Consider the following 24537-nt stretch of genomic DNA (forward strand, 5'->3'; position numbering starts at 1 on the left):
TTTCATCGTAATCGCATTGTTCAACACCATCTTCAACCGTAAAAGAAATCCGGTCATGTCCCTTGTAAACATATTTGTAGAGATATTTAACTGCTTTTATTGTTGAACATACTTCTACATTCAAATGGCAGTCATATTTTGCAAGCAAAAAAGGATTATAAGGCACAACCCACCTATTATCAAGCGTAGTAGTCTGCATTTAACTTCTGACATTTCTACCATTCTCGCCGTCGATATATAGGATATGAATTACGACCATTTGTCGTCATATCCGCATAATCACGCGGATAATGATTTTTACAATTTCCGTTCTTCATGCATGGATTTGTTGGAAAATCTCTACCACATGGACCATGCATCATGTGTTTTAAGACAGCACTATGAAGGTGAGGATTTTCTAACACATTTGGAATTTCAGCGGACACAAAAGCATCATATTGATCCGGGGACCGTATTTTGCTGTGACCATCCAATATGATGAGAAAATGTGCATGCGGTAGGCCCCTCTTCTGAAATTCAACTACATATACGTATCCAGCAACATTGCCAAATAGTTTTTTCTCAACAATTTCTTTCTTAACCTCAATAAGTTTTGCTCGAAATACACGGGCAACAAGATCAGGTCTATTCTGTGCTTCCTCGTGTGGTAGTAATTCACGTTCTATTTCTGGCCACCTAGGATTGCATGTCATGGTGAGAAAGATATTTGGTTTGCCATAACGCTGAACGACCGACATTGAACTAAGGTAGCGACAACGCAAGTCTCTGCCACACCCTATAAAGCTTGATGGAAGAATATAAATTTGTCCAATATTAGCACCATATAATTGCCCTGCATTATAGCTATCAATCACGCCTTGATAAAGTTCTGCTCTAATAACAGCTTGATTAGCTCGTATGAAATCAAGTCTGGTTGATTCAAGTTTAATATACATATCAACAGCGTATTGCTGAAGAAGACGTCCGCAACGCAATAAAATAGACGAATCATTTGGTCGAATCGCAAAGTGTAATGATAATATTCTCTACAAGAAACCTTTTTTTCCGATTCCGAAGAACTCGCTACTGTAGTAGAAAAATTTTTTTAAAAAAAAATGTTTAGAATGGAGTTTTAATTATAAGTAATATAAAAATATTTATATATAAAACAATAACCAACCTGCATCTTCAGCCTCTATCAAATCTTCCGCAGTTTGGACAAGAACTTCGTTTATAGGAAATGTAGGACAAACCTCTCGACGACGATGTGAACTATTGTACTTGTAAATACATTGATGCCATCCTGTGTCGCCGTAAGGAAAAAGAAGTGGATATTGTAAAGGGTCATAACAGCCATAATAATGTCGTACACGATGGCTTACCCCTGACCGAGCATATACAACAATATCATGCCTACGAGGTTGATGAACCTTCATCTTCAACCCAAATCGTTGCAACTTGAGATGCAGTAGGTGCATTGTGAGTACGCTGATCGTGGGTTGGATCGTATGAATAACAATACGACTTTCCTCATCAATACCAACTTCTCTCAAGGATCGGAAAAAAACCGCATAAGGATTAACATTCATAATCCTCATTAGTGTACTAACGACAATTTGCGTGAGATCGGGGCAACTTCGTAAACGATGCCAAAGTTCTACATCAGTGTCGAAGAAATATAATTGCATATATCGTGGTTCTTCTTGTGTTGGAAGTACGTCATTTATGAAATAGTAAAACTGTCCTTGAACACGAAATGTGTAGATGCCGCGATTCCTATGCGTAAGTTCAGGATCTTTCTTTACTCCATACGATGTAAAAGCAAAAGAACTATTGTAGAACAGCACAAATTTCTGGAAATTACTCGCATTTGCGTCATTTCCTAAGAAAAGATGACGCATAATTTCCGGAACAGAATTTTGTGTAAGTCGAATATCCCCCTGACCGCAACAAAAATTTATCGATTCATTCCTAAACAATTTTGCCCCACAATATGAGCAGAAACTTGGGAAAGGAAGTATATATGGTTTCTTTGGCGGTCTTTTTTTACCTTAAACATTATCAACAAATAAAAAGTATTAACAAAACTATAATACACGTACTATACTAAAAAAAACAACATAAATTCACAATTAAGTTAAATGTTTCAAACCTTTAAAATTAACTTCGGGGACATTGTCACGCTGATTGTCTTCTAACGGCTGATGGGCATGAGAAGTTGAAGCAACATCCGACAACATACTCAAATTGAATTCTACATAAAAAAATAGTATCATTTTCTAAATGGATTTCCATTCGTCTATATAATAAAATTACAAAAGCATATATTACAAAAAAGAAAAAAAGTTTAATATATACTTTAAAAAATGTTATTTTTTAAAATATAAGTAGAAATACTTATTTCGGAAAAGATACAAATATATTTTATTTATAGGTGCAAATCTTAGTAGTGGTAGAAATTTGACTTCTATTTTTATACAATCCAAAATACTGCGCGTAGAAAGCGTAGAATACGTAACTTAACGAAAACATGAATTCTCTATATACTAAAGGATTAACACATCTAAAAAATTTCCGTTCAAAATTCACACTCACGCATGTTAAAGAGTACTGGAATTTGCGCTCAATGTTATTTTCTAAATATATTCTAGCAAAATCGTTTCTAAATATACCATTGGTAATTGGCTTCGGCTCAACTAATTAAAACTTATATACCGTAAATACATATATACCGAAATGATTTACTCAATATTCATCAATTTCTATCTAAATTATCTAGAAAATTCTTTACCCTCCTTATTGTCTCATTTTCTACCATAAATACATATATACAAATATTCTTTTTGCCGGTTTTATTTACAAGGTTATTACGCGTTTTAATTAGATTTTATATAAAACTGAAATGTATTATTATTTTACATAAAACTTAAATGTATTATTAATGTCATAAAGTTTTCTTAATAGTAAAGTATAATAATATTAGTAACTTAAGGCAAAAATAACTGAACTTAAAGTAACTTTTGACGGTAATAATTTTCTTTACTACCTCTTAATAATATTATACAAGTACATTATAACATTAAATTAAAATTAAAGTCAATTTATGCAAATATTTTTATCGAGACCGCCTCTTTATATAGCCCCGACGCTATTTCAAGTCACTGCATCCATCTAATTAATGTATTTTCAGAAAATAATACTCCCTCAGTCCCTATTTATTAGTTATCTATTGCTTTTGACACAATGTTCAAGGAAATGAGAGAATCTGAAATAGATCAAAACTTACGTTATTTCATCACTTGCACATATCCTTTTTCAACCAAAATTTTATCAAAACTGGAAATAAATAACAATTGACTAATACTCCCCATAATGGAAATTAATCACAATTCACCGGGACAAAGGGAGTAACAATCACCCATTCACAATGAAGACGATTAATAAGATTTGGTTACATTAATGTTCTGCCCAAGTTATCCTGATAGGCCGAACCTTTCTGTTTCTTCTGTCATCATTTTGCCATTTATATAAGTTGGTCCACTTATATTTTTCAACTATGTCTATGAATTTTACAATAAATTTTACTCTTAAAATCAAAAGCTTTTGGGGAAAAAAAAAAAGAAAAAGAAATGCGCACCTTGAAGAAGCACAAAGATAGATTACTCAAAATATGTTGTAGCTGTTGATAGTACAAGTTTTAGAGAACATTTTGTTTTTCTTAGAATTTTTTTTCATAAATCTATGTGAGAACATTGAAAGCAATTTATAGAAAGTTGAATTATAAAAAAACAAAACATATGTAATTATGATTTTTGTTTTATCAGGGTACATTTATATTTATTAAAACAATACCTAAATCAACAAACAAAAAATGACGTAACGGCGAAATATCATAGTAATCCAAAACGTATACATTCGGTTTTCGAAATTTGAAGATATATGTTATTTAATACTTCGTATTTGAGAAACCATTAATTAAGATGTCTAATAAAATAAATAGTATACAAAAAATTCTAATACGTTAATATGTTATGCCAAAATTCTCGTTTGAGATGTCAATATTTTGTAACAAGTTTGTGACATTTTATAAGGAGTAACTGATAGGACAAGTAGGATGAGAGTCGTAAGAATAGAGACGGTCATATGGAAGACCGATTGTTATTTCTATAATTACCGTTAAACATCATAATTTACTTTCTTATAAAAACGATAATTATATTTGCGGTTCATTGTATAAATAGCTATATTTGTTTACGGTTGCTTGCCTTTTTCTTCGTACATGGTTTTTTTCTGAAAATTTATTATAATTACTCAAAAAAATATATTATCCTATTATTTCATAGGTTAACTCGAAATTCGCAATCTGCATTACATGCACATAATAAGCAATAAAAGTTATAAGAACAACCAACGTAAGAATGGTTCGATAAAGGATTTTCAATATGAAAACACATTTTCGGAGAATAGTAATGCAAGTAAACATTTAATATAAAAATATACGCATAAAGGATTGTTGCAAAACGGTAAAACTCGGTATTTTTTCTATTCATATAGTTTACATACGTGAAGATAATTGTTTAAAATACAAACTCAAACAGACCACATACCTGCCACACACTTAAGTACAGACTCAACCACCATAAGCACGGTACATACAATGGATAAGTTGCTAAACAAACCTCTTTTATTGATGACTATATACAAGTATGTAGACTACGACAACATATCATGTAGTGGAAGCGTCTTCTACTCTGCTACCGCCTCTACATGACGAGGAGTAAACCTGAGCTGTTTTTTGGAGCTGCCAAACCGTTTTGCTAACAACTCAATAGTAAACAGTTGACCACGGACACTGTCGACAAAGTCGCTGACCAAAGAAAGGCGTTCCTACGTACACAAAATAGGACATGCAAAGATTATAATTTAAAAAACAATGTTAAAAGATTTTATTGCTTTTATTTTGCTTTTCTTTTTAACAAACTAAAGAAAAGAATTAACCTCAGCCGAAAGGCAAGCAATCTCTGTAGCTGTTCGTTTTAAGACCTTTTCCGCAAGTACATCAAACAGAGTGAGCTTTATAGCAGAGCTTTCGTCGTCAAAGCGAATTTGCAAGTTACACCTATACCAAAATAATCTATTTAGAACAATCCTATAGTCAAACAATTCAAAGATAAATCTATACGTAACATAACAAAGTAAATTCCAATAACAACTAACCTATAAACGGAAGTTCCTATATGCGGTGTGGCGGTCTGAGAACACGGGAATTTATCGCCAATCGGAGTTTCTGTTCCACTATTGCATATACTGCAAGATGAGTATACACACCTCTCCGGATTGATAACATGTGTTACATGACCCTTAATCCACACAATCGCACCATCCTGAAACAATTTTTTAAAATTTTTTTATCATAAATTAAATGATTATGGTAAAATAAAAGTAATATATTTAGTAATACCATAAAATCGGAAATTGCCATACCTCTTGGAATCCGAGTGCGGCAATCGGTAAGACTATCCTACTGTTTTCACCAACAGTTTCATGCAAATGTTCTGCAATTCGAGCTATTTCTTCAGCGTTTTCGGTTTCCCTACATTTGTGAAAATAAGCAAAACAAATATAATAAATAGTAGGTAATTTAAAGTAATCCAAGCAAGGAGATAAATTTGTGTAACAATAGGAAATTTTTTTTTTTAAAAAAAAGAAGAACAAACCACTGTCTAAGAGCTACTGCTTCTGGGCCATCATAGTCTAATCGAACGGTAGAAAAAAAAGTTGTATTCCACCGGCCTCCTGTATTGGTACAACAATATACAACAAACTGAGATTGATAATAAAAAAAAAATAAAACGTGAAATTTACTTTAAAAAAAAAAGACTACTAATATCAAATTGTAGAAAATGACGAGACAATTAGGAAAAGTTGTTAAATGAAATGAAAGTTCATTTGTATGGAAATAATATACACGTAAAGATAACCGAAATTTATCGTAGAAAATAACAGACAAAAAATAAGGTGAAACATGATAAAGAATAAAAAAGTAATATCAGAACAACAGTATAAGACAATAAAAGGAAATTTTAAAATGGATTTCATACCACGAAACTTAGAAGGCGAGACTTGTGTTGCTAGAACAGTAGGTCGGGAAGCAACAATATCTGAAATCGTTTGTGCTTCGTTTGACACAAAGGCCTGCCAAAGAGTCAACGTTGTTGGCTTCATGCTGAAATAAGGAAAACATTAACCTTAATTATCAAAAATTACAACTGCATACATACTTTAAAGTTTTAAATTAAATGATAAAACCTTTGATCAAGAAGATAAATATCACGAGCATCAAACTCCATGTTCCTAGATTTTGGTCGAACTTTTCTTGGTGCAGTCACATGAACAGCAAGGCCTATGATGTCTTTGAAAAAAAAAAAACCTTTATAAAATAAGCAAGTATATTATATAATCCTGCCTTGATTTCCTAAGTATTCGATAGAGGAGTCTAGAGACACAATATACGAATGATTGTCAATGTTTGAGTTACTCAACTCAACAACATTAGTTGTAGCCCTGATGGTCATCTGAAAATTTTGTGTACCTCTTCTGACGTCCTCGCGTACAGGTGCGATGACGGCGTTCGTAATTTCATATACTTTTCCCGGGTGAAAGACGTCTGAAAATAACTGAACATCTGCGTCAAAAAGTGTTGCAGGAATCTCCATACCCTAATATAAAAAAAAAAAAAAAAAAAAGTAAGTTGTCATCTTATTTTAAATCATTAGATTTTGTTACATATACATTTGACTAAATAAAATTTTTCTAAATATACAATTGATTAAGTAAATTCCTAACCGTTTTGTCTCTAAATAGTAATTTCTGATACGTAACATCTCCGAGGAGAAATGCGGGCGTTCTCTCGGGATAAGTGATTCCGAGCAACAACTATAGTAATCTTGTTTTTGCTAGCCTCTCATTACCTCCGAAAGAGGTTTTCCCTTCTGATTTCCATTTATATATATTAGGAAAAAAACTATATTAGAAAGAACAAGTGCGTAAAAAGTAAGTGGGACGAGTACAATTTATAAAGAATGCACGAGCACAACAAAACAAACAAGGTTAAATGAAAGCGGTGGATGTTGGCCAAGGCAATTTAATGAGAATTGAAGAAACTCAAACCTATCCTCAATGTTTAATGTTAAAAATCAACGTGGCTTCCATGCATATTACAGCTAGGCGTAATTCTATCTAGAGCCTGTATCCAGACAAACGCCTAATATAACAAACGCCTAATATGGCAAAAGCAATACTACCTGAAACTTGGTTTGAAACAAAATTAAAAGCTGAAGAAAGTCAGCGTTAAAGACCAGACACTTTTGATTACGAAAGCAATGACATTCTCATATCGTTATACATATCTACATACACAGAAAAGGAGGCTACTGCATCCTCCTAATTTTAAAAAAATAACAAAAATTTAATAATTAAAAGAGAAGACAATTTCAAAAACGCAAGCAATGACCTAAACAAATCTATATATATCTTTATGATATAAGGTAGTTTTTGACAAAAAACCCATAACAAAATAATGGAAGTAGAACAATCCTATAGTCAAACAACTCAAAAATAAACCTATCCGTAACAATAATAAACTAAAGCAGAAGCTCAGCATTAAAGATACAACACTTTCGATTACGAAAGTGATGACATTCTCATAGCATTATACATATCCATATACACGCATCCTTCTGATTTAAAGATAAGTACAAAAATTTGAGAATTAAAAGAGAAAACAATCTGTAAAACGCAAACACTAACATAAAAAAATTTATACATATCTCTTAAAAATAAAAATAAAAACTGCACAAGCCGCACATATATAGACATATATGATAAGATAGTGCATGATAGCAACTACACGTAGCATATCTATTTCTGAATATCAGCTTACCTATGATGTGTGACAATCACCATGCAAGAAGTAAACCAAAAAAAACAAATAATGCAGGAAACAAAAAAACAACAGTATTTATAAACTACTACCTGCCAGTATTTATGAGATTAGACCTGCCAATGCAACCTGCCAACCTGCCACATGTTTAATTTTATCGGTTATATAGTAATTTAGATGGTAAAACTTTATACAAGGTTAAAACATTTTAAAAAATGTTCTTTAACTGAGGGTAATCGATTTGCTTAAGTAAATAAATCACCCGATTCATTATGTTAATATGATATCATTTTATATGGTGACAAATTTCCATTAAACTGTAAATTACATACGTAGTGAGAAAAGTGGCGATAAATAGAATTAGGAAGGTTGATTGTGGAGTAAAAGAGAGTCTCAATGCAAAATAAGATGATAAAAGAGTAGGAAAAGAAAATAAATTTGTAAAGTGTGCGAGTCCTCCATACACAAGCGTGGTGCTGTTAAAAGTCCGAGCTAGACATCAGAATTTAGTATGGGGTGTATGAAGCAGAGAGTAAATGTGTTCTCATAGATATCCAAACCAATTGAAAGGATACCGAAAGTAAGGTTTAACACTCGTTTGATGAAAGGTTCAAGAATGGGGTCAGATGTACGCAACCATACATTATCGACTATAACATAAATCAAGCATAATAACTCACCTGGAGGTGACTCTTAACACGTGCCAAAGTTAGATCCTTTACATTCATCAATCAAGAAGCGATTTTGGTGTTGCTCTGTTCAAAATTCATCCAATTAAACATTTAAAAAATGTTCTTTAATCCCTCCAACATTAAACAAAACAACATTCAAAGTTCACTATATATAAGACGGTATTACACAATAATTAACATGTTGAAAATACGAAGAAGAAAAGAAAGGAACATAGTTTCACTACCACCAAGAAGTTGAACAGCACGAACAAAATGAGCATGAAGAGTAGAAGTTCATCTCATTCTAGGAGCTCTAATATTCCTTTTAATCATTGATCTTGCTGAACTCCTTTTAAAATCTCTACCATTAATTTGCGGCTGCTGACTATTTAAATAATATTGTTGACGATGATGATCATAATTATTATTATTATAATTATAATGCGATTATAAACAAGTTGATTAACATGATGACCCATATAATCAAACCCTAAACTTAACCTAAGTTAGGACTGACTATTCTCGCTACCCATATTACTCCAGGCCGACTCGGCCGTTGCGGAACTCCGATCACTAATACTATTATTGTTATTATTATTATTATTGTTATAATAATAATAATGATTATTGGAAGAAATAGTAGGTGGGCTAATGTGAAGTGAAAGATCCATTATTATTAATTTTGAGGAGAGTGGGGAAAAAGGGTGATAATTAGATCATGAGTGGTAAATGATTTTCTACCACTCAGTTCTCCATTACTTTTAACTTCACCCTTGATTCAATTGGAACTCAATTTTACAATCTAAAATGTACCTGATCAATAGTTCATCAAGGTCCAGTTGTAATCTATTTTATATGTGTCCAAGACTCTAAGGCCTAACCATTCCAATTCACATCAACCAACAATAATTCATACAACCAGGAAAAAAACACTAACTCACTATAGTAATCTACCTTCAATATGACACTTCTTTTCCCGGTCATAATAGAATATAAGCTCTGCTCCCGTCAAAAGCTCCAAAAGAAAGCTCAATCATGAAACAAGCTGCAAAACACCACAAGAGAAACATGGCATCACTAACAAATCACTACTCAAATACTATCATATGATTCAGTAGCCTCGTTATACTGCAAAATTCAAATTATTGACAAAGACCATGTTCCTCTTCAACCAATGGAGCATGGTCCTTAACACAGGCAAGTTTTCTAAACCAAGGAATAATAAATGAATCAATATAATATCATCATTTTCTCTGTGATTCCGAAAATTGAATCAAAAAATTTTAAATTTTCATTGATTCATCAAGTTTCACCAAAGATCAAAATTTGAACACTGATCAAGCACAAAAACGGATACATTGGGTAAATCTTTCAAAAGTTCTGACCGAACTTCCAATGGTAAAAGAGCATGTGTAAATCATCCACATAGTACCAAACACAAAAATAGAGTCAGTTTGCAGGCATCTCGCTTTCACGATTTACTCTATCAATTAAGTATTAGAGATGATTATCCTCAAGAATAATCAGTCAAGCTCAAGCACCTAGCTCGTAGATTACATCGTATCACAAAGTAATTGTTGTAATTTACCCTCGCTTTCACGTCAACCACCTAGCTCATGGACTTAGCTGTTTCATACAATAAAACTTTCACACAATTTGTCTCCAATCAAACAAACAATAAAACATAAAAAAGATGGTAGCAAACTCACCTTAAAATGCATCTTGAACGCACCATCGACCGTCGCGCAACCGATTCATTATCCGATATTCCAGTATAGTTGAAGACTTTCAATCGGCTTTAACTATGTAAATGAAACACAAGAAAAACAGAGGGAAATGGAATTAGAAAATTAAGTAACTAACAAAATTTATCAACAAAGATAATTAGTTGTAGAAATTGGGCACTAAAAGTGGTTTCGGGAGCGACAAGCAATCGAATCTATACGACTATACACGCATCGATATGGATGAAGATAGAAAACGGATAGAAAGATTTAACGATAGGAAAATCAGGGAAAGAAGAGCATGCTTAAGTTTGGAAAGAGAAAAAAGAAGCAGCATAAAATTTGTGTCAAACTATCTTAAAAATGTAAGAGAATTATAAATGGACTGATATTGTGTGGTGAACCACAATAAACAATTAGAAATGTATAAACCTCAAGCTACATAGATCATCATGAATACACACGGTCTAGGGTGAGGCACAAATAATGACCTGGTTAGTGGTTTCATCTAGGTCTCTTATCCCAACCCACTTTCTCCCCCACCCCGATTCTGAACAAAAATTCAAACCATGAGATATCTAAGGAGGCTGACGAGCCCTTCAGTTCACAACCTCGACCAACAAAATCCAAATTAAAAGAGGCAAAAGCTTGGGTAAGACCGGCCTACGTGAGTCTCGATCCTCTCCAACTACTTGAGGGTCTAGTACCCCGAATATCAAAGGAAAGGGGTCAAGGAGTTGAAATGTGAAATAAATGGTGTAATCCCAAACCATTTTTCCCCATTGATGTTAGATAAAGCTTTGTCTTATCTTACTGAGGACCGCCTCACCAATAATTCGTTGAAAAATATATCAGCCACAAAGATCGACAAAACATCTTTGCTGGACGTCTACCAACCAAAGAACGTGATAGCAAAATGCATTCACTATGAATAAATGAAATCAAACTGGATTTCATTACCCCTAGAATTTATAGGACCACACAGTTTTGTAAGGTGCTTACACAGTGAGGGGTATGAATGGTGGTGGAATTCCCGAAACAATTGCGGTTGTTCGCTTTTGCGACTAGAGATGGAGCCCATGGCCTTGCAAGGTGCACTTTCGGCCTGCACACTTTGGGGAACTCAATGCTACCTACAACATCGAGGAAAGGTAAATAAAAAGTTGATACAAATGACCGTCAACCACGAAGTTTCCAATAAGCACAAATAGTTGTGTAGATCTTTCTAACATAAGCGTTTCAACCCGTGTTTTATAACATTATATACTCCCTCCGTCTTATTCATTTGTTTACCTTTTTTATTCTTTGCGGGAGATATTTTAATCAAAGGTAAGCAAATGATTGGAACTGAAAGAGTAGTCAACAATGATAACCAACATTTTTTCCTTCATGGATAGTTCTACAGTATGTCGTAGAACCGTCTAAGAAGAAACTTAGGTCCGAGGCGAATAATTCATCAAAGCTACATTCATTAAGCTTACCAAGATCATGATCCTTAACCCCAATCTCTGAGCTGCTACTTGACAGACCAACCCCCTATTCTCTTTTTATATAATGATGTTGTTGCTTCATAGTCATAGCAGTCTCTAGCTAGTACCTAGCTCGATCAACAACTACTAATTTCCTATGTTCCAGTCAAGAGAGTTGCGGATAAAACTGACGGCCTGAAGTGTGTATCCCAGCAGCAAATGGGCACTATTATGGAAAAAATGGAATTTGCAACCATGAAATTCTTTACAAAGGAGTAGCTACCTCAAAATAGAATATAAAACGAAAATTTCGAAGAAAGGTAGATCTTTATCGCTTCTATGATCTAGGTATTTCAAATTTGGTTTAACTGTTCCAAGTTGTAGTTAAGCTTGTAATGATAAACCTTCCCAAATTTCATGGCAGGCATCATTCAGACTTTCATGGAATGAAGGTTTTTAATCGTATTTAATCAATGGTAAACAAATGACCGATACGGAGGAGTAAAAACCGTAATTACTACACTAAAGTTACTCTTTTTCATCCAAGGCGTCTTAATTCTTGCTATAATATTGAAATATACTCACTCCATCTCAAACTCTCAATCATTTATTCACAGTTTATCGTATTTTTAATCGTGTAAACAAATGATTGTAAATTAAGTAATTTTAACAACACTTTTTTAGCAAATTAAGGTGAAAAGATTCCAACTTTACAATCTAAACCTCAAATTATCACCAAAAAAAAAAAAAAAAAATCTAAACCTCAAATAACTGATGTAACACATTAGATCCTCAAATTATTCACTAAACCCATCAATATAAATCCAAAAAATCACTAATTTAACTAAAAAATGTGATCTAAACTTCACATTTTACACCTTTTTGCAATAATTTCCAACAAATTAAGCAAAACAAGAACCAAAATGCACATTAAAAAGCTAAAAACATGAACATAAAATCAACAAAAAGATTAGATTTTTGTTAATTAAAAACAAGCATACCTTGAAAAAGATCAAACTTTCAGGTATTTGTTCCTTGAAAGTTTGAAATCTTACTGAGATATATTGAGCGAGCGACATATCGGTGAAGGAAAGCTGCTGATAACGATGGCGATGAGCACAATGAAAAATAAGGAATTTAGCGGTGAACCAACAGCGATAAACAATAGAAGATGAATGTGTCAGGCGGTAGAGAAGTAGGAAATAAGAGAAATATAATAATAGAAAGTAGGTGGCATTGACTGTAAATAGATGCCTGTATTGTTCGGAGCACCCAAACCCATTGGACCAATAGAAGGACCAGGGTGAGGTACAGGAGATGTAGTCATCCATGCACCAATCGATGTCGAAAGAGCAGCAGGGGCAACTTGGAATGGCTATAATTTTGGAATAAAAATAGATAGTCAAACATCAAGTTGTAGTTAAAGAAATAAACAACCTTAAGCATTATCATCACTTACTCCATGGGCACCAAGTGGGGGAAAAGCTCCAGCCTTCGGGACAGAAGCAGCATTCAGCAGTGGATTGGTCACAGGTGACGGTGCACGTGCCCCATTAGGTGGTCCACATGTATGATTAACAAAAAGCGTCTTTATGTCGGGATTACGCTTGGGATTCTTGCATAGCTGATGTTGCCAATTCAGACTATAATGCCATCGAAGAAGAGAATGTCAGCACAATTCCACACTTCTGCCAACTAAACAATTGTACAGAAAAACAACCACAACAACCAAATCATTCTTTCCATTTTGCGTTTAAGGATTAACCTTTGATTTATTAGAGTTCTGAGTCTTGAGTTTCTCAGTGTAGGAAATTGTAGCTTGTCACGAAACAAGGGGTTGGCTTCAATCAGTTTCTTTAGTTCTGCAAGCATGATGCTTCTAGCTGACTTAGTATCTCCATATTTGGACAGCTGTTCATTTTCTCTGCAATGTTTAACGACAGTGCCCTCTCATCAGGTAAAGTTCTACACAGTTAAAGGGCGTTCTTATCAAGCAAATTCGCAGCTCCTACCTAAAATTCTCCAAAGTCAAGAGAAGTGTTATCTCCTTAAAAAGCTCTTCATTAAACGCAGAAAACACTTTTAAATCCTTGACGAGAATTTCAACTGCTTTTGAACGATCTTTCCTGCAGTCGTCAAGATAAATCAAACACCACAAATGCTAGATAAGCTAACTTCAATTATCCCGGAACTCATAAATTTTGGTCAAACACGAGTAGGGACTTGCCTATCCAACGCCTCTAGGTACTTCTGCTTCCGGATTTCCAAAAATATCTTCATCGAGTATCTATTATCATCAACTTTTGTGAAGCCAGTTAAGTACTTCTCTGCATCATCCCAATTCCCCTCAGTCACCAGTTCCTCAAAGTGCCTCATATTAAAGAAGAACCCTGACTCCTCCTCCAATCTGCACATACAATTGATTTGAAATGGCATATAACATTAGTTATCCGACTTATCCCAATCGTCTCTTTAATACCAAAATGGCAAAATCTGTATCAGGCATCAGCAATAAACACGATAAAACACTCACCACTCCGCCTCAAACCCCAAGCCACACAATACTAAGAGTGTACTTCTGATGAAGCAACTGAAACTCGTTTCGAAAGCAGCTTCTGCGACAGCCAGGGCAGCTGTTACCTGCAATTGACAACAATTCAGAACACCAATCAACGAAAATGTCTCAAGTGATCGAGGCTGAAACTGAACTAAACTAATAAACAAACCTGAACTAACAAACTTTGTGCTTCGTTGAAGTCTACAAGGACAAAGCCTTCAAGATCTTTACCACCATGCTCAAGAATGGAAACAACATAGCACTGATATATAACAAAATCAACAATAAGAAAAGGTATTACCGTGTACCAAACATGCGGCCCAATCATCACCGGGTGGTTTACGGGAGGTGCAGAAATGAGGTATCTACAAATGACGCCATTTTATCTTTCTATGCTCTTCTTTTACTTCATTACCTCTTCCTTGTAAGATTAAGTTTATTTCATCTTCCTCTCTTCCCTTAGTGGTCCTTGTTTGGTTTATGCTTGTATGTTTTTTTTTTGCCTAAAACGCAGCCATTTCTGCTACTTACTCAATTTTTTCTTATTTGAATTGTTGGTTAAATTGTGCTAATCATGCAGATAGACAAATACTTTAAAGGAACCTAAACAAAAATGAAATAGCTCAAATGTGCCACTGAGTCTTAAGTTGTCTTTCAAACTGTGTATGATGTTACATTTGTACACTTTTAAGTATTAAGCATATCCACATTTCTCTAACAGTTGCTAAAGTTCAGAAGAGCTGGGAAATATTGATTTTGTATCGATAAAGCCATTATTTTTAAAGTCTCTTTCAAACTATTGTTACACCCTAATGGCCATTTTTACAAAGACACGCCTATCACAACTTAGAAATAGAGACGAATGAAGTGTAAAAAAATACCTCTTATTTGCACTTTGGAACTCCGTGTCCCATCGTGGGTCGATGAAAAGTTGAAGGCCGACGGTGGTACCCCAAATCCTTCGGTTTCCCCTGCATAATAACCAACGAAATTGCATAAAACCACCCGTCAAACCGACGCAAACGAAATCGAACTTTGTATATACGAATCTGAAGCAGTCAGTGACCATTCTAGAACAAAAATAGTATGCGAATGCATAGTAATAAGGCAAAAAAAAGGAATAATTAGCTTATGCATTTCATCGAACACCTTGTATACACTACAAGAAAGTATCTATACCAGTAGAAATGGCATATGACAACCGACGTAGAAGGCATTAGTTAGTCGAATGAAGCACCTGAATAATAACTAAGAACAAAAGAATAAAAAAAGAACACAGTATCATCCAACCAAAAGTAATAATTCCTAAAACATATAGAAAACTAACCTTAATATATGCACCTTCTCTAATCAACGAACATGAAAAAATCAATAAATTGATCTTATCTGCTAATAATGTGGATCAATAAAAAAATTCCAACACATTACAACTGATAGCTCTCTCAATTTTGATCAATTAAAAATCTCAAATAACAAATTCCGAAGGTCAGAAACTCACCCAAAGTACAACTTTTCCTATACGAAATAGTAGGTTCAAAATCAATAAATTAACCCAACCCGCAAATGTAATGCCCAAAATTGAATTAAACACGAAAAATATGCGGTAATTGGAAAAACAGAAATCGAAGACCAGGGAGACACAGAGATTGAATTCGTACTTACTGAGATATCAAGCGAGCGACATATCGGTGAAGGAAAGCTGCTGAAACGATGGCGATGAGGACAATGAAAATTAAGGAATTTAGCGGTGGAAGAATGAAAAATGAAGAGAAAGTGTCAGGCGGTGGAGGAAGTAGGAAATAAAATAATAGAAAGTAAATGGCTTGACTGTAAATACATGGGGAGTCAAAGGGTATGAGCCGTGCCAAAATATGCAAACCCCCTATTCTCTTTTTATATAAGATATAAGATTTTTTGAACCCTTTGTATTGTTTTTCAACCTATATTAAATATATTTTCGAGAAGGATCGATACTATGTACAAAAGTTTTAATTTACTTTATGTTTTTTCAAATATGGTAACTTCATTATTTGAAATTTTTACACAAAATCAACCAAATGTTGGTACTTGTTAGGTTGGATTTTTAAGCTCTTGTTAAAAAGGGCTTGTTCAGTTTTTAACACAATGGTCCTTAAAAATCAACAAAGCATGATCTTTAGTAATCTTCATAGAAGCGCTTATATATCTCGTTATCTTAATCACAATCACAATAACAATATTACGGACTAGAGTATTTATCATACAATACTCTTAATTTATAATTAGATAATTAATTAGCTGTTTAATTTCTTATTTTATTATCAAGTAGTTTATCAAAGCTGTAGCCAATAAAACCGCTTCAAAAGTTTCTTTTTTACGTATATATATTGATACTTTTTTACGTATATATATTGATACTAGATTTAATGCCCATGCGATGCACGGGCCGATTGGTTGAGCTTTTTCGTAATATGATTTTTGAGCATATAAGTGCAATAATTTAGAAAAATTCTAATGACGACATAAATATATGAACAATGATTTTAAATTCGGCTGATTTTAAACAACATGAAAGTCTTGTTCTTTTTACCTGAAAGGAGCTAAACTGAATTGAATTGAACTAAATGTGGCTGAATTGAACTGAATGTAACTGAACTGAATAGGACTGAAGTAAGAGTTCATTTGTGAAGTGATGAGCTAAACTGAACTGGATGAAGCTAAAATGAACTAAACTGAATTGAATTGAAATGAGCTGAAATTAAGGCCGAATCAACAATGAACAAAATAGACCAACAAATAAAGTTCAGCTATCACCCTTTGTGCAAAGGGCTCAAGCTCACTCATTTGATGTTTGCAGATGACTTACTGTTATTTTGTAAAGGTGATGCTGCTTCTATCATGGACCAACTTCAATCCAACCTTCTCAGCAAGTACGCGACTTGGACCTTCTTGGTCAAGGGCATAATCCAGTAGCCATAGAGATCAGCAACTAAGCTTGGTGTTATTTTGTAAACCGGTTCAGGCTCGGCACTTGCATCTGGGTTGATGGGCACCTGCAGCCCAAATGTTTTTGCTTTCGTTTCAACTCTTCTCTTTACAGCATTTTCAACTGCCTCATATGTCAGCAGTTCCATCAGTTTGACCTCGTCCTGCAAAATCGAGGTTTAAAAATAATCTTGTGAGTTACTTAGATCATCTCTTTTTGGTAAGATTTTTAAGCATACTGCAGATCAGCAGACGTCAGCTAGACTACTAGACAGTAAAGACGGACTTGGGGAGGATATGTCTTAATGTTTTTCTACGTCTTTATCAACATAAGATGCCTAGTAGTAACCCACACTTTAGTTTTTAAATAAGGATTACACTTGCAATCAAGTTTGAGTGACATATCGAGATTAAAATTTCAACTACAGAAGTACTTACTTGAGTTGCAATAGCAGCTGTATAGATGTCAGGTGAAGCTCGGAACTTTGCCTCTGCGACATACTTCCCATAATGTATTCTTTTAGAGAGTGTCTACAAGGTAGAGTGAGCATATTAACAACTAATAAAGCACAATGTACTCAGAAAATGAAATCTTCTTGTTTTTTCTTTAGGGTGTGTTTGGATTGAGGGATTTGGAGGGAAAAGAAAGGGAAGGAGAGTAGGGGATTTAAAATTCTTTGTTTGGATAGCAAATGAGGGTGAAAGGAAATGGAAGGGGAGAGATTTGGAGGGACAAGCCTAATCAAAATCACTCCACAATAGGCAAGATTTGGAAGGAAATTGTATCCAAACACCCACATCTCATTTGCCCTCCCCTTCCCTTCTCTCCCTTTACCTCCCCTCATTCCCCCTCTCCTCCCTTTCCCTCCACTTTTGTTATCCAAACATACCCTTAGGGTGTGTTTGGATTGAGAGAATTAGAGGGAAAGGGAGGGGTTTAATTTCCTTTGTTTGGTTACAATATATGGAAGGAGGGAAATGGAAGGGGAGGGGAATGAGAGGATTTAATTTCCCTCCTTTAGACCAAACTAAAATCTTTCCATCATTGACAAGATTTGGAAGGAAAACTTTTTTTGACTCTCATTTCATCATCATCCTCCATCCACTCTACCATCTCCCTCTTCCTCCCCTTCTATCACCCTCTCATCATTTTTGTTATCCAAACAACCATAATTTATTTTCCCTCCCCTCCCCTCCCCTCCCTTCCCCTCCTAAAATGGTATCCAAACACACGCCCTTAGAGAATGTGGTTTCTCCTATCACATATTATAATAGCATTCAAAGTGTCGATTGTTGATGATATTAGAATAGTAAATCCGACTTTCTGAGTCCTACTTGAAACTCAGCTTACTACCATCCTACTGTCAACAAGCGGGGAGCCAACTCTCAAAGCGTAATATAGTTATGAGGGTCGAGGGATACCAAAGGCACAAGACTGACAAGGGCAAAAGAGAAGTTAACTAGAAATGGAAGCAAGACATGCACAAAAATAATTAACGGTGGAATAAGCATTTAATATTAGAACAGTAAATCCGACTTTCTGAGACTACCATCCTACCTTGAACAAGCGGGGAGCCAACCCCCCAAAGCGTAATATAGTTGTGAGAAATACCAAAGGCACAAGGCCAACAAGGGCAAAGGAAAATTAACTAGCAACTAAAACAAGACATGCACAAAAATAACTAATGGTGGAACGAACAACAAATGCTACAAACAAGAACTGTCTGTAACTGTGTCTCTATGTCAGATACAGTGGGTACCAATTCAGAAGAAAGATAAATAAAGCTAACGATATGGTAAGGAAATTATAGAACCAATGGATCTGACACTAATAAAGCCAAATTGTTTTTCCCGTCAGACACACACAAGTACCTGTAAGCAGAGTGTGTCACAGACAGCAGCAGATCCACAATTACCATCATCTCCATGCTTCACAAGTCTTGGCAGAATATCTTTGAAGTATAAGTCCCATATTTGTTTGTTGATGTTTATCGAATAAGCAGCTGAATGGAGAACCTACTAAGAACATCGACATTAAGCCCAAAAAAATTGAGTAAACGACAAGGACAGTAGAAGTAGTGTAGAACCATTAAAAACTCCATGAATATCTGTGTCCATAAGAATATGCGTCTATTTCAAAGATTTTGATTGTTGCATTTTCTTCCTTTTGCTTTTCCATTTTGTAAACTGTAATATCAAATTTTCAAAAATAGACTTGATGAGTGTCCTTTTTTCATATCAGGAAAACAATGACGAAGATCTAGTACTTGGCCTTACTAAGTCTTTTCTCCGAACCATTTATTCTTTCACTTTTGACTCTTGAGCATGTGGTATTCAACATATATAATCTACTTTTCTGTTATAATCTTAGCTTCGCGCCTTCGCCATGCAGATTATATTTCGAGTGTGTTATGAAATTGGGCTAAGGGACTTAAATGGTTACTGCACTTCCTGGAATTCGGATCTTTAGCGCAAATTTATGATGGAATAAAGCAAAATGACTCGCTAATATAGCTGCACTTCTATTTTTTTTTTTTTTTTTGTGAAGTAGTAGTCATCAGATGTAACTCGCTATGCAATATTCATTATGGATTACCCGGAAACAGGTTTTATTTTATTTTTCTTTGTTTTTATTTTCGAATTACCCATCTCAGAAATTACTTCAACGTATCTGGTTACTGTCTGAGAATTAAACACAACTGAAGCGTCAAAACATTCAACATCAACAAGCATCAATGATCAAACTTCAGGCAACTTAAAAAAAAATAAGATAGAAATTTCAGGAGGAAGGAAGGTGCCATCTCAGTAGCCAAGAAAAGTAATGAAGCCTTAAAATTCAACAACAAACGCCTAGAGCTTAGTGATGGCTCAACAAATCTCGGTAACCAACAGGCATTGGACGATCTACATTATAGCATCCCGGGTCCTTGGACGCGGGCAAGTGAAATATTTGTGCTTAAAATATTTAAATTCACACTTCCTGTATATAATTGTAATATTTATACAGATATTTATCAGGACCGCAAGAACAAAAACATTCAATGTCCAGCACTGCCAGATCAGAGGTTTGGTGGGGAAAGAGGGAGTGATAGATAGACAAGAAATTCTTGAGATATCGACATGCAACAGACCAAAGACTGAGTAGGTGAGAGACACCCAAAAAACAATGAATCTGAAAATCGATTTTGTGCCATTACCTGGGGATACTGTAGAGGTGGCAACAATGGTTCAGGTAACTCATCAGGATAGAAAGGATGTTCATCCGGACTCTTATATCGTCCCACCTATTTTGTAAGGATGAAAAAAATCAAACGCCAAGCACATCCATCTCATTTCTTACAAAAAAAAAAACCCAAGATAACAAAATTTACAATACCTGAGCATGAAGATGTTCAGTTTCTTTGAGGATGTACTCAATTAAGGAACCATGAAAGCCATCCAAGGGAAATGCATCGGGGTTATATGTGTCTGCATTGTAGCAGAACTGTGATCTCTCAAGAAGGCCGAATATGATACTGTCTTCTTGTCGTATTAGAGAGTTTCGAATACCATCCAGCGTCAAACTTCTGCTCTCATCGGTTCTAGTTCTTGCTGGATGACTGCACACAGAAGAAAAAAAGAACATAGAAGTTAAATTCAAATGACACTTGAAATAATACCTTTTTTAAGATTACAAAACGAAGACAGACGTCAATGTAGTAAATTGTGAGATAACTTTGACTCCTGCGTGTCAAGTAAAAGTCGATGAATCTCTAAAATTTTACGGCATGTATGTTTCCTTAAAAATAGATGAAAACACAAAATTGAGAACAATCAATACAGACATTTTCAAATTGTCAGGAACATCTGAATTTTTGCTGATCTAAATAGCATAGGATGAGAAAATCCAATGATTTTCAGAGGAAAAGGGTACAAAAGTAAAAATTCAAACCTGAAAAATACAATCAAATAACGTAAATGAATCACTGCAACTACCAAATTTTGATGAATTGCCATATGCATGAACAACGGTCATAAATTTGGGGAAAATTGGTGAATTGCTAAAGCACCGCATGTTGGAAGTACAAGGAATATGATTAATTAACGCAAATGAAGCGCTGCACTAACTAGCAAATTGAACAAGAGGGGGTATCAGATAAGTGATTAGATTTATACCCAACAGCTTCATTTGATAAAACTTTAAGAGGCTGAACGCCTTTCAGCAATGATCCTTCTCTGCCTAAACCAAAACAAAAGTTTTTTAATGTTTGGCTTGGGAAGGAGAACCTGTGACTTTGTAACTTCATGGTGGGAGTCACCGAATGGAAGGAAATGGGGAAATTCACTAGCATTGCGTCCATTGACACACTCAGACAATACCCAACTTAACAAGAAAGTGAAGAGGCATACCCACATATATGCATATATATACACAGGAGGTTCACTAGACGTTGCACTAATTGACAAAAAGGGAGCGGAGATGAACGTGATAAGTTAGGTTGTAATATGAAAGTGATTAAAGTAAGGGATGTATGCAGACACGCAAGATAAACAGGGAGCGGCAGAGAAGGGGACAATTTTGCGGAGTAAATTACTCAGGAGTGTTTTCTGGTCGATTTTGTCCAAAACTCCAAACAATGTAGATGGGTTACAACTTTAATTACTTTCCTTTTCGATATAGTCGATGGTTAGCATGGTACTCCGTGCTAAATAACAGTCGCGACTCGCGAGACAGCATAGCGATTGAGTTACACTGTATTTAATAACGGTGCAACACCACATCACGATCAAGTTACCATAGAAATTGAAGTTGTAACACATCTACTCTGTGTTGCTAGCAAAAAGTAAGGATGCGTATACCCAACCCCCTACCTAACAATTTGCGGGAACCCTTGAGGCACTAGGGTAATGTTGTTCTTATTGTTGTATCCTATTCCTTAAGGAGTAATGACTACCTCATGAAAATCAACCATGTCTAGACTATCTTTCACAATATTACTCATAAAGCTCCCAGCTTTCTAAAATGCGGATCAGATGCAGAATACAAGATCAATGGTTAGGTGTTTGATGATAGGCACTACAATAAGCCCAGAGAGCCTGGTTTACAAATTAAACAGAACATCTCTTGAGAGCATGATGTCCCTTATCGTTGTACAGCCATATGTGCGTGTGCGACAGGACTGACAGACTAATACAATGGTCGCCCTTAAATATGCTTTACTTCATTTCATAAATTTGGCTCTATATCAGCGCCTCTTAAGAATGGAAGTGTACTGTCGAAGTCATCCAATTTCAAGCAGAAGGAACGAATTCAGCAAAAATGGAGAGCTCATTCAGTTAGCTATCTCAATTGTTTGACAATTTTGTTTCAAAACCTCTTCCCATGAGAAATCATGTCTCATCTGAATAAAATAGAACTATGTTGGATGGAGTGTAGTTTCAACACGTGGTATGCACTCAAAAGTGAAGTGTCGAAGTAACATAAGTTAAGCAAATACTCCGTAATTAACAATTCTAAAAAACCTTTCAGTATCGATTAAGAAGCACAGGCTATCTTTTCTGCAAATTCTTACCTCTAAAAAATCAATCAGCAAAACAATTCTACAATAATGAAACAGTCAGCCCTCAATAGAATGATCAATGACGCAATATCTACGACAACAATAGCATTACTCGAGTGTCTCAATAGCTCCCACAAATTCCGGGGTAAGGGGGTCGGATGTACAATTTCTATATTGCAAAAATCATCCAACAATTAAAATAACCAACAAACAACCCACAATTACATCAATCCAATCAAATAACAATACTCCCTCCACCGACCACCCAATCATTTATTTACCATTGATTAAAATACCCGAATAAAAAAAGTAAACAAATGAATGGGACGGAGCGAAGTACATTAAGAAGAATGCAATGATAAATATTGGTACCTAGCAGCTATACTTGAAGAAGAAACTTTGAGGGACTGAAAGCCATTAATTGATGTGTAATTACAACTTTTAACACCAAAGATGCAAACTTTAGAAGTTTTATGAGGAAATAAATTAATGGGTTTCCTTGAATTTGATGTAAATGTGAAAAAATGGGATTGAATTGAAGAATTCACGAGTTTTGCCTCCATTTTTATGCAGGAAAAATCAAATAAAATTGAAAATAATGCTACCAAAATTAAAGAGTAGAAGAGAGTTTTGAGGAAATATTTGAACGTACCACATGGTTACCAAAAATTGTTGTTGGTGTAGAGGAAAGAGTTTGGTTCGGGGGCTTTAGGAAAGGGAAAGAGAATCAAATGGGACGATTCTGTTTGTTGTTGTTTGTTTGACACAATCAAAGGGTAATCCATACCCTCCCTTACCCCCAAAACCATACTCACCCATACCCCTCCTCCCCCCAGTAACCCCATAACCCATTTTCCCTTCTACTCCCTTCCACTACTGCTACCAACACCCACCGTCAACCACTTCCACCAACACCCACCGTCAACCACTTCCACCAACACAACCACCATCAGCGACGCCGGCGGTCCCTCATTCCGGCCAACTCACCGGCGCTCCACGCCACCCTTATTTTCCATTCGGACCCACTTCCAGCAGCATTTGCACCTTCCGAGCTATTTCATCCTTTTCGATTGAACCCATTTTTGAACAACAGAAAATAGAGACTTTCTGCAATGCTGGCGCAATATCCACTACATTCTTGAGAACATACATCTCCCCCACGCTTCCACCGTCAAGAAAACAAAGATTAATCATCTTCAACTTCGGCAAATTACAACTTGATTGGGAAATCGTGCTGCAAACATCATGACGAAGATGTAGCTAGACGGAACAACGAGGTGGTTGTCGGTGAGAAAACGACGGTGGGCCGTCGGCGATGCTACTGTTGGTGGTCTCGGTGTGGGTAGTGGTGACAGGTGGTGCGTGATGGCGGTGGCAGGTGGTGGAGTTAGTTTTAATGGTGACGATTCCCTTTCTCTTTAATATCCAACCAAACAATAAAGGATATTAGAGGTGATCCCATACCTTTCCCTGTGGGGTAATATCCGTATAATACCCTTTAATTATAGGATTATAACGCAAAATTTACATGTGATTATAGTCATAAAACGAAAAACATAATGAAACGACAAAGATTAGAAATAACCTTCGGTCCTAGTGCAAAATGGCAATGAGAGATCAAGGTAGATCTCCTCCTAAATGTTGCACCCAAGATTGTCCGAGAAATGCCCTTGTGCTAGAGAGAATCCCCT

General features: G+C 35.3%; 3 protein-coding genes across 5 annotated transcripts; all 3 read right to left on the bottom strand.

Moving 5' to 3' along the window:
* Window positions 1–215: 215 nt before the first annotated feature.
* On the bottom strand, window positions 216–4620 carry LOC141631649 (uncharacterized). Its single transcript, XM_074444290.1, has 5 exons — window positions 4587–4620; window positions 2132–2233; window positions 1160–2029; window positions 1037–1065; window positions 216–950 (listed from the first exon to the last, which is right to left on the bottom strand). The coding sequence occupies exons 1-5, from the start codon at window positions 4618–4620 to the stop codon at window positions 216–218; spliced, it is 1770 nt and encodes a 589-aa protein (XP_074300391.1).
* Window positions 4506–6861, bottom strand: LOC141626871 (replication protein A 70 kDa DNA-binding subunit B-like). Its single transcript, XM_074440467.1, has 9 exons — window positions 6826–6861; window positions 6572–6698; window positions 6289–6391; window positions 6081–6205; window positions 5697–5775; window positions 5464–5572; window positions 5197–5363; window positions 4978–5098; window positions 4506–4866 (listed from the first exon to the last, which is right to left on the bottom strand). Exons 2-9 carry the CDS (start codon window positions 6693–6695, stop codon window positions 4726–4728), a joined length of 969 nt encoding a protein of 322 aa, XP_074296568.1. The 5' UTR covers window positions 6696–6698; window positions 6826–6861; the 3' UTR covers window positions 4506–4725.
* A 5925-nt stretch (window positions 6862–12786) lies between these two features.
* Window positions 12787–23563, bottom strand: LOC141626870 (chorismate mutase 1, chloroplastic-like). 3 transcript variants are annotated; one of them, XM_074440465.1, is made up of 9 exons: window positions 16005–16155; window positions 15224–15313; window positions 14512–14604; window positions 14319–14425; window positions 14013–14192; window positions 13798–13911; window positions 13551–13709; window positions 13245–13428; window positions 12787–13160 (listed from the first exon to the last, which is right to left on the bottom strand). In XM_074440465.1, exons 5-9 carry the CDS (start codon window positions 14159–14161, stop codon window positions 12966–12968), a joined length of 801 nt encoding a protein of 266 aa, XP_074296566.1. In that variant the 5' UTR covers window positions 14162–14192; window positions 14319–14425; window positions 14512–14604; window positions 15224–15313; window positions 16005–16155; the 3' UTR covers window positions 12787–12965. The 3 variants fall into 3 exon arrangements, with proteins under 3 accessions (XP_074296566.1, XP_074296567.1, XP_074296564.1); XM_074440466.1 differs by lacking the exons at window positions 12787–13160; window positions 13245–13428; window positions 13551–13709; ... (3 more) ...; window positions 14512–14604; window positions 16005–16155 and adding exons at window positions 17188–17470; window positions 17745–17837; window positions 19179–19322; ... (1 more) ...; window positions 20683–20905; window positions 23499–23563 and having other exon boundaries at window positions 15284–15313; XM_074440463.1 differs by lacking the exons at window positions 12787–13160; window positions 13245–13428; window positions 13551–13709; ... (3 more) ...; window positions 14512–14604; window positions 16005–16155 and adding exons at window positions 17188–17470; window positions 17745–17837; window positions 19179–19322; ... (1 more) ...; window positions 20683–20905; window positions 23219–23541 and having other exon boundaries at window positions 15284–15313.
* Between the last annotated feature and the right edge of the window lie 974 nt (window positions 23564–24537).

The sequence above is a fragment of the Silene latifolia genome, chromosome Y (assembly GCF_048544455.1).
Source record: "Silene latifolia isolate original U9 population chromosome Y, ASM4854445v1, whole genome shotgun sequence".
In the NCBI taxonomy this organism is placed as follows: Eukaryota; Viridiplantae; Streptophyta; class Magnoliopsida; order Caryophyllales; family Caryophyllaceae; genus Silene; species Silene latifolia.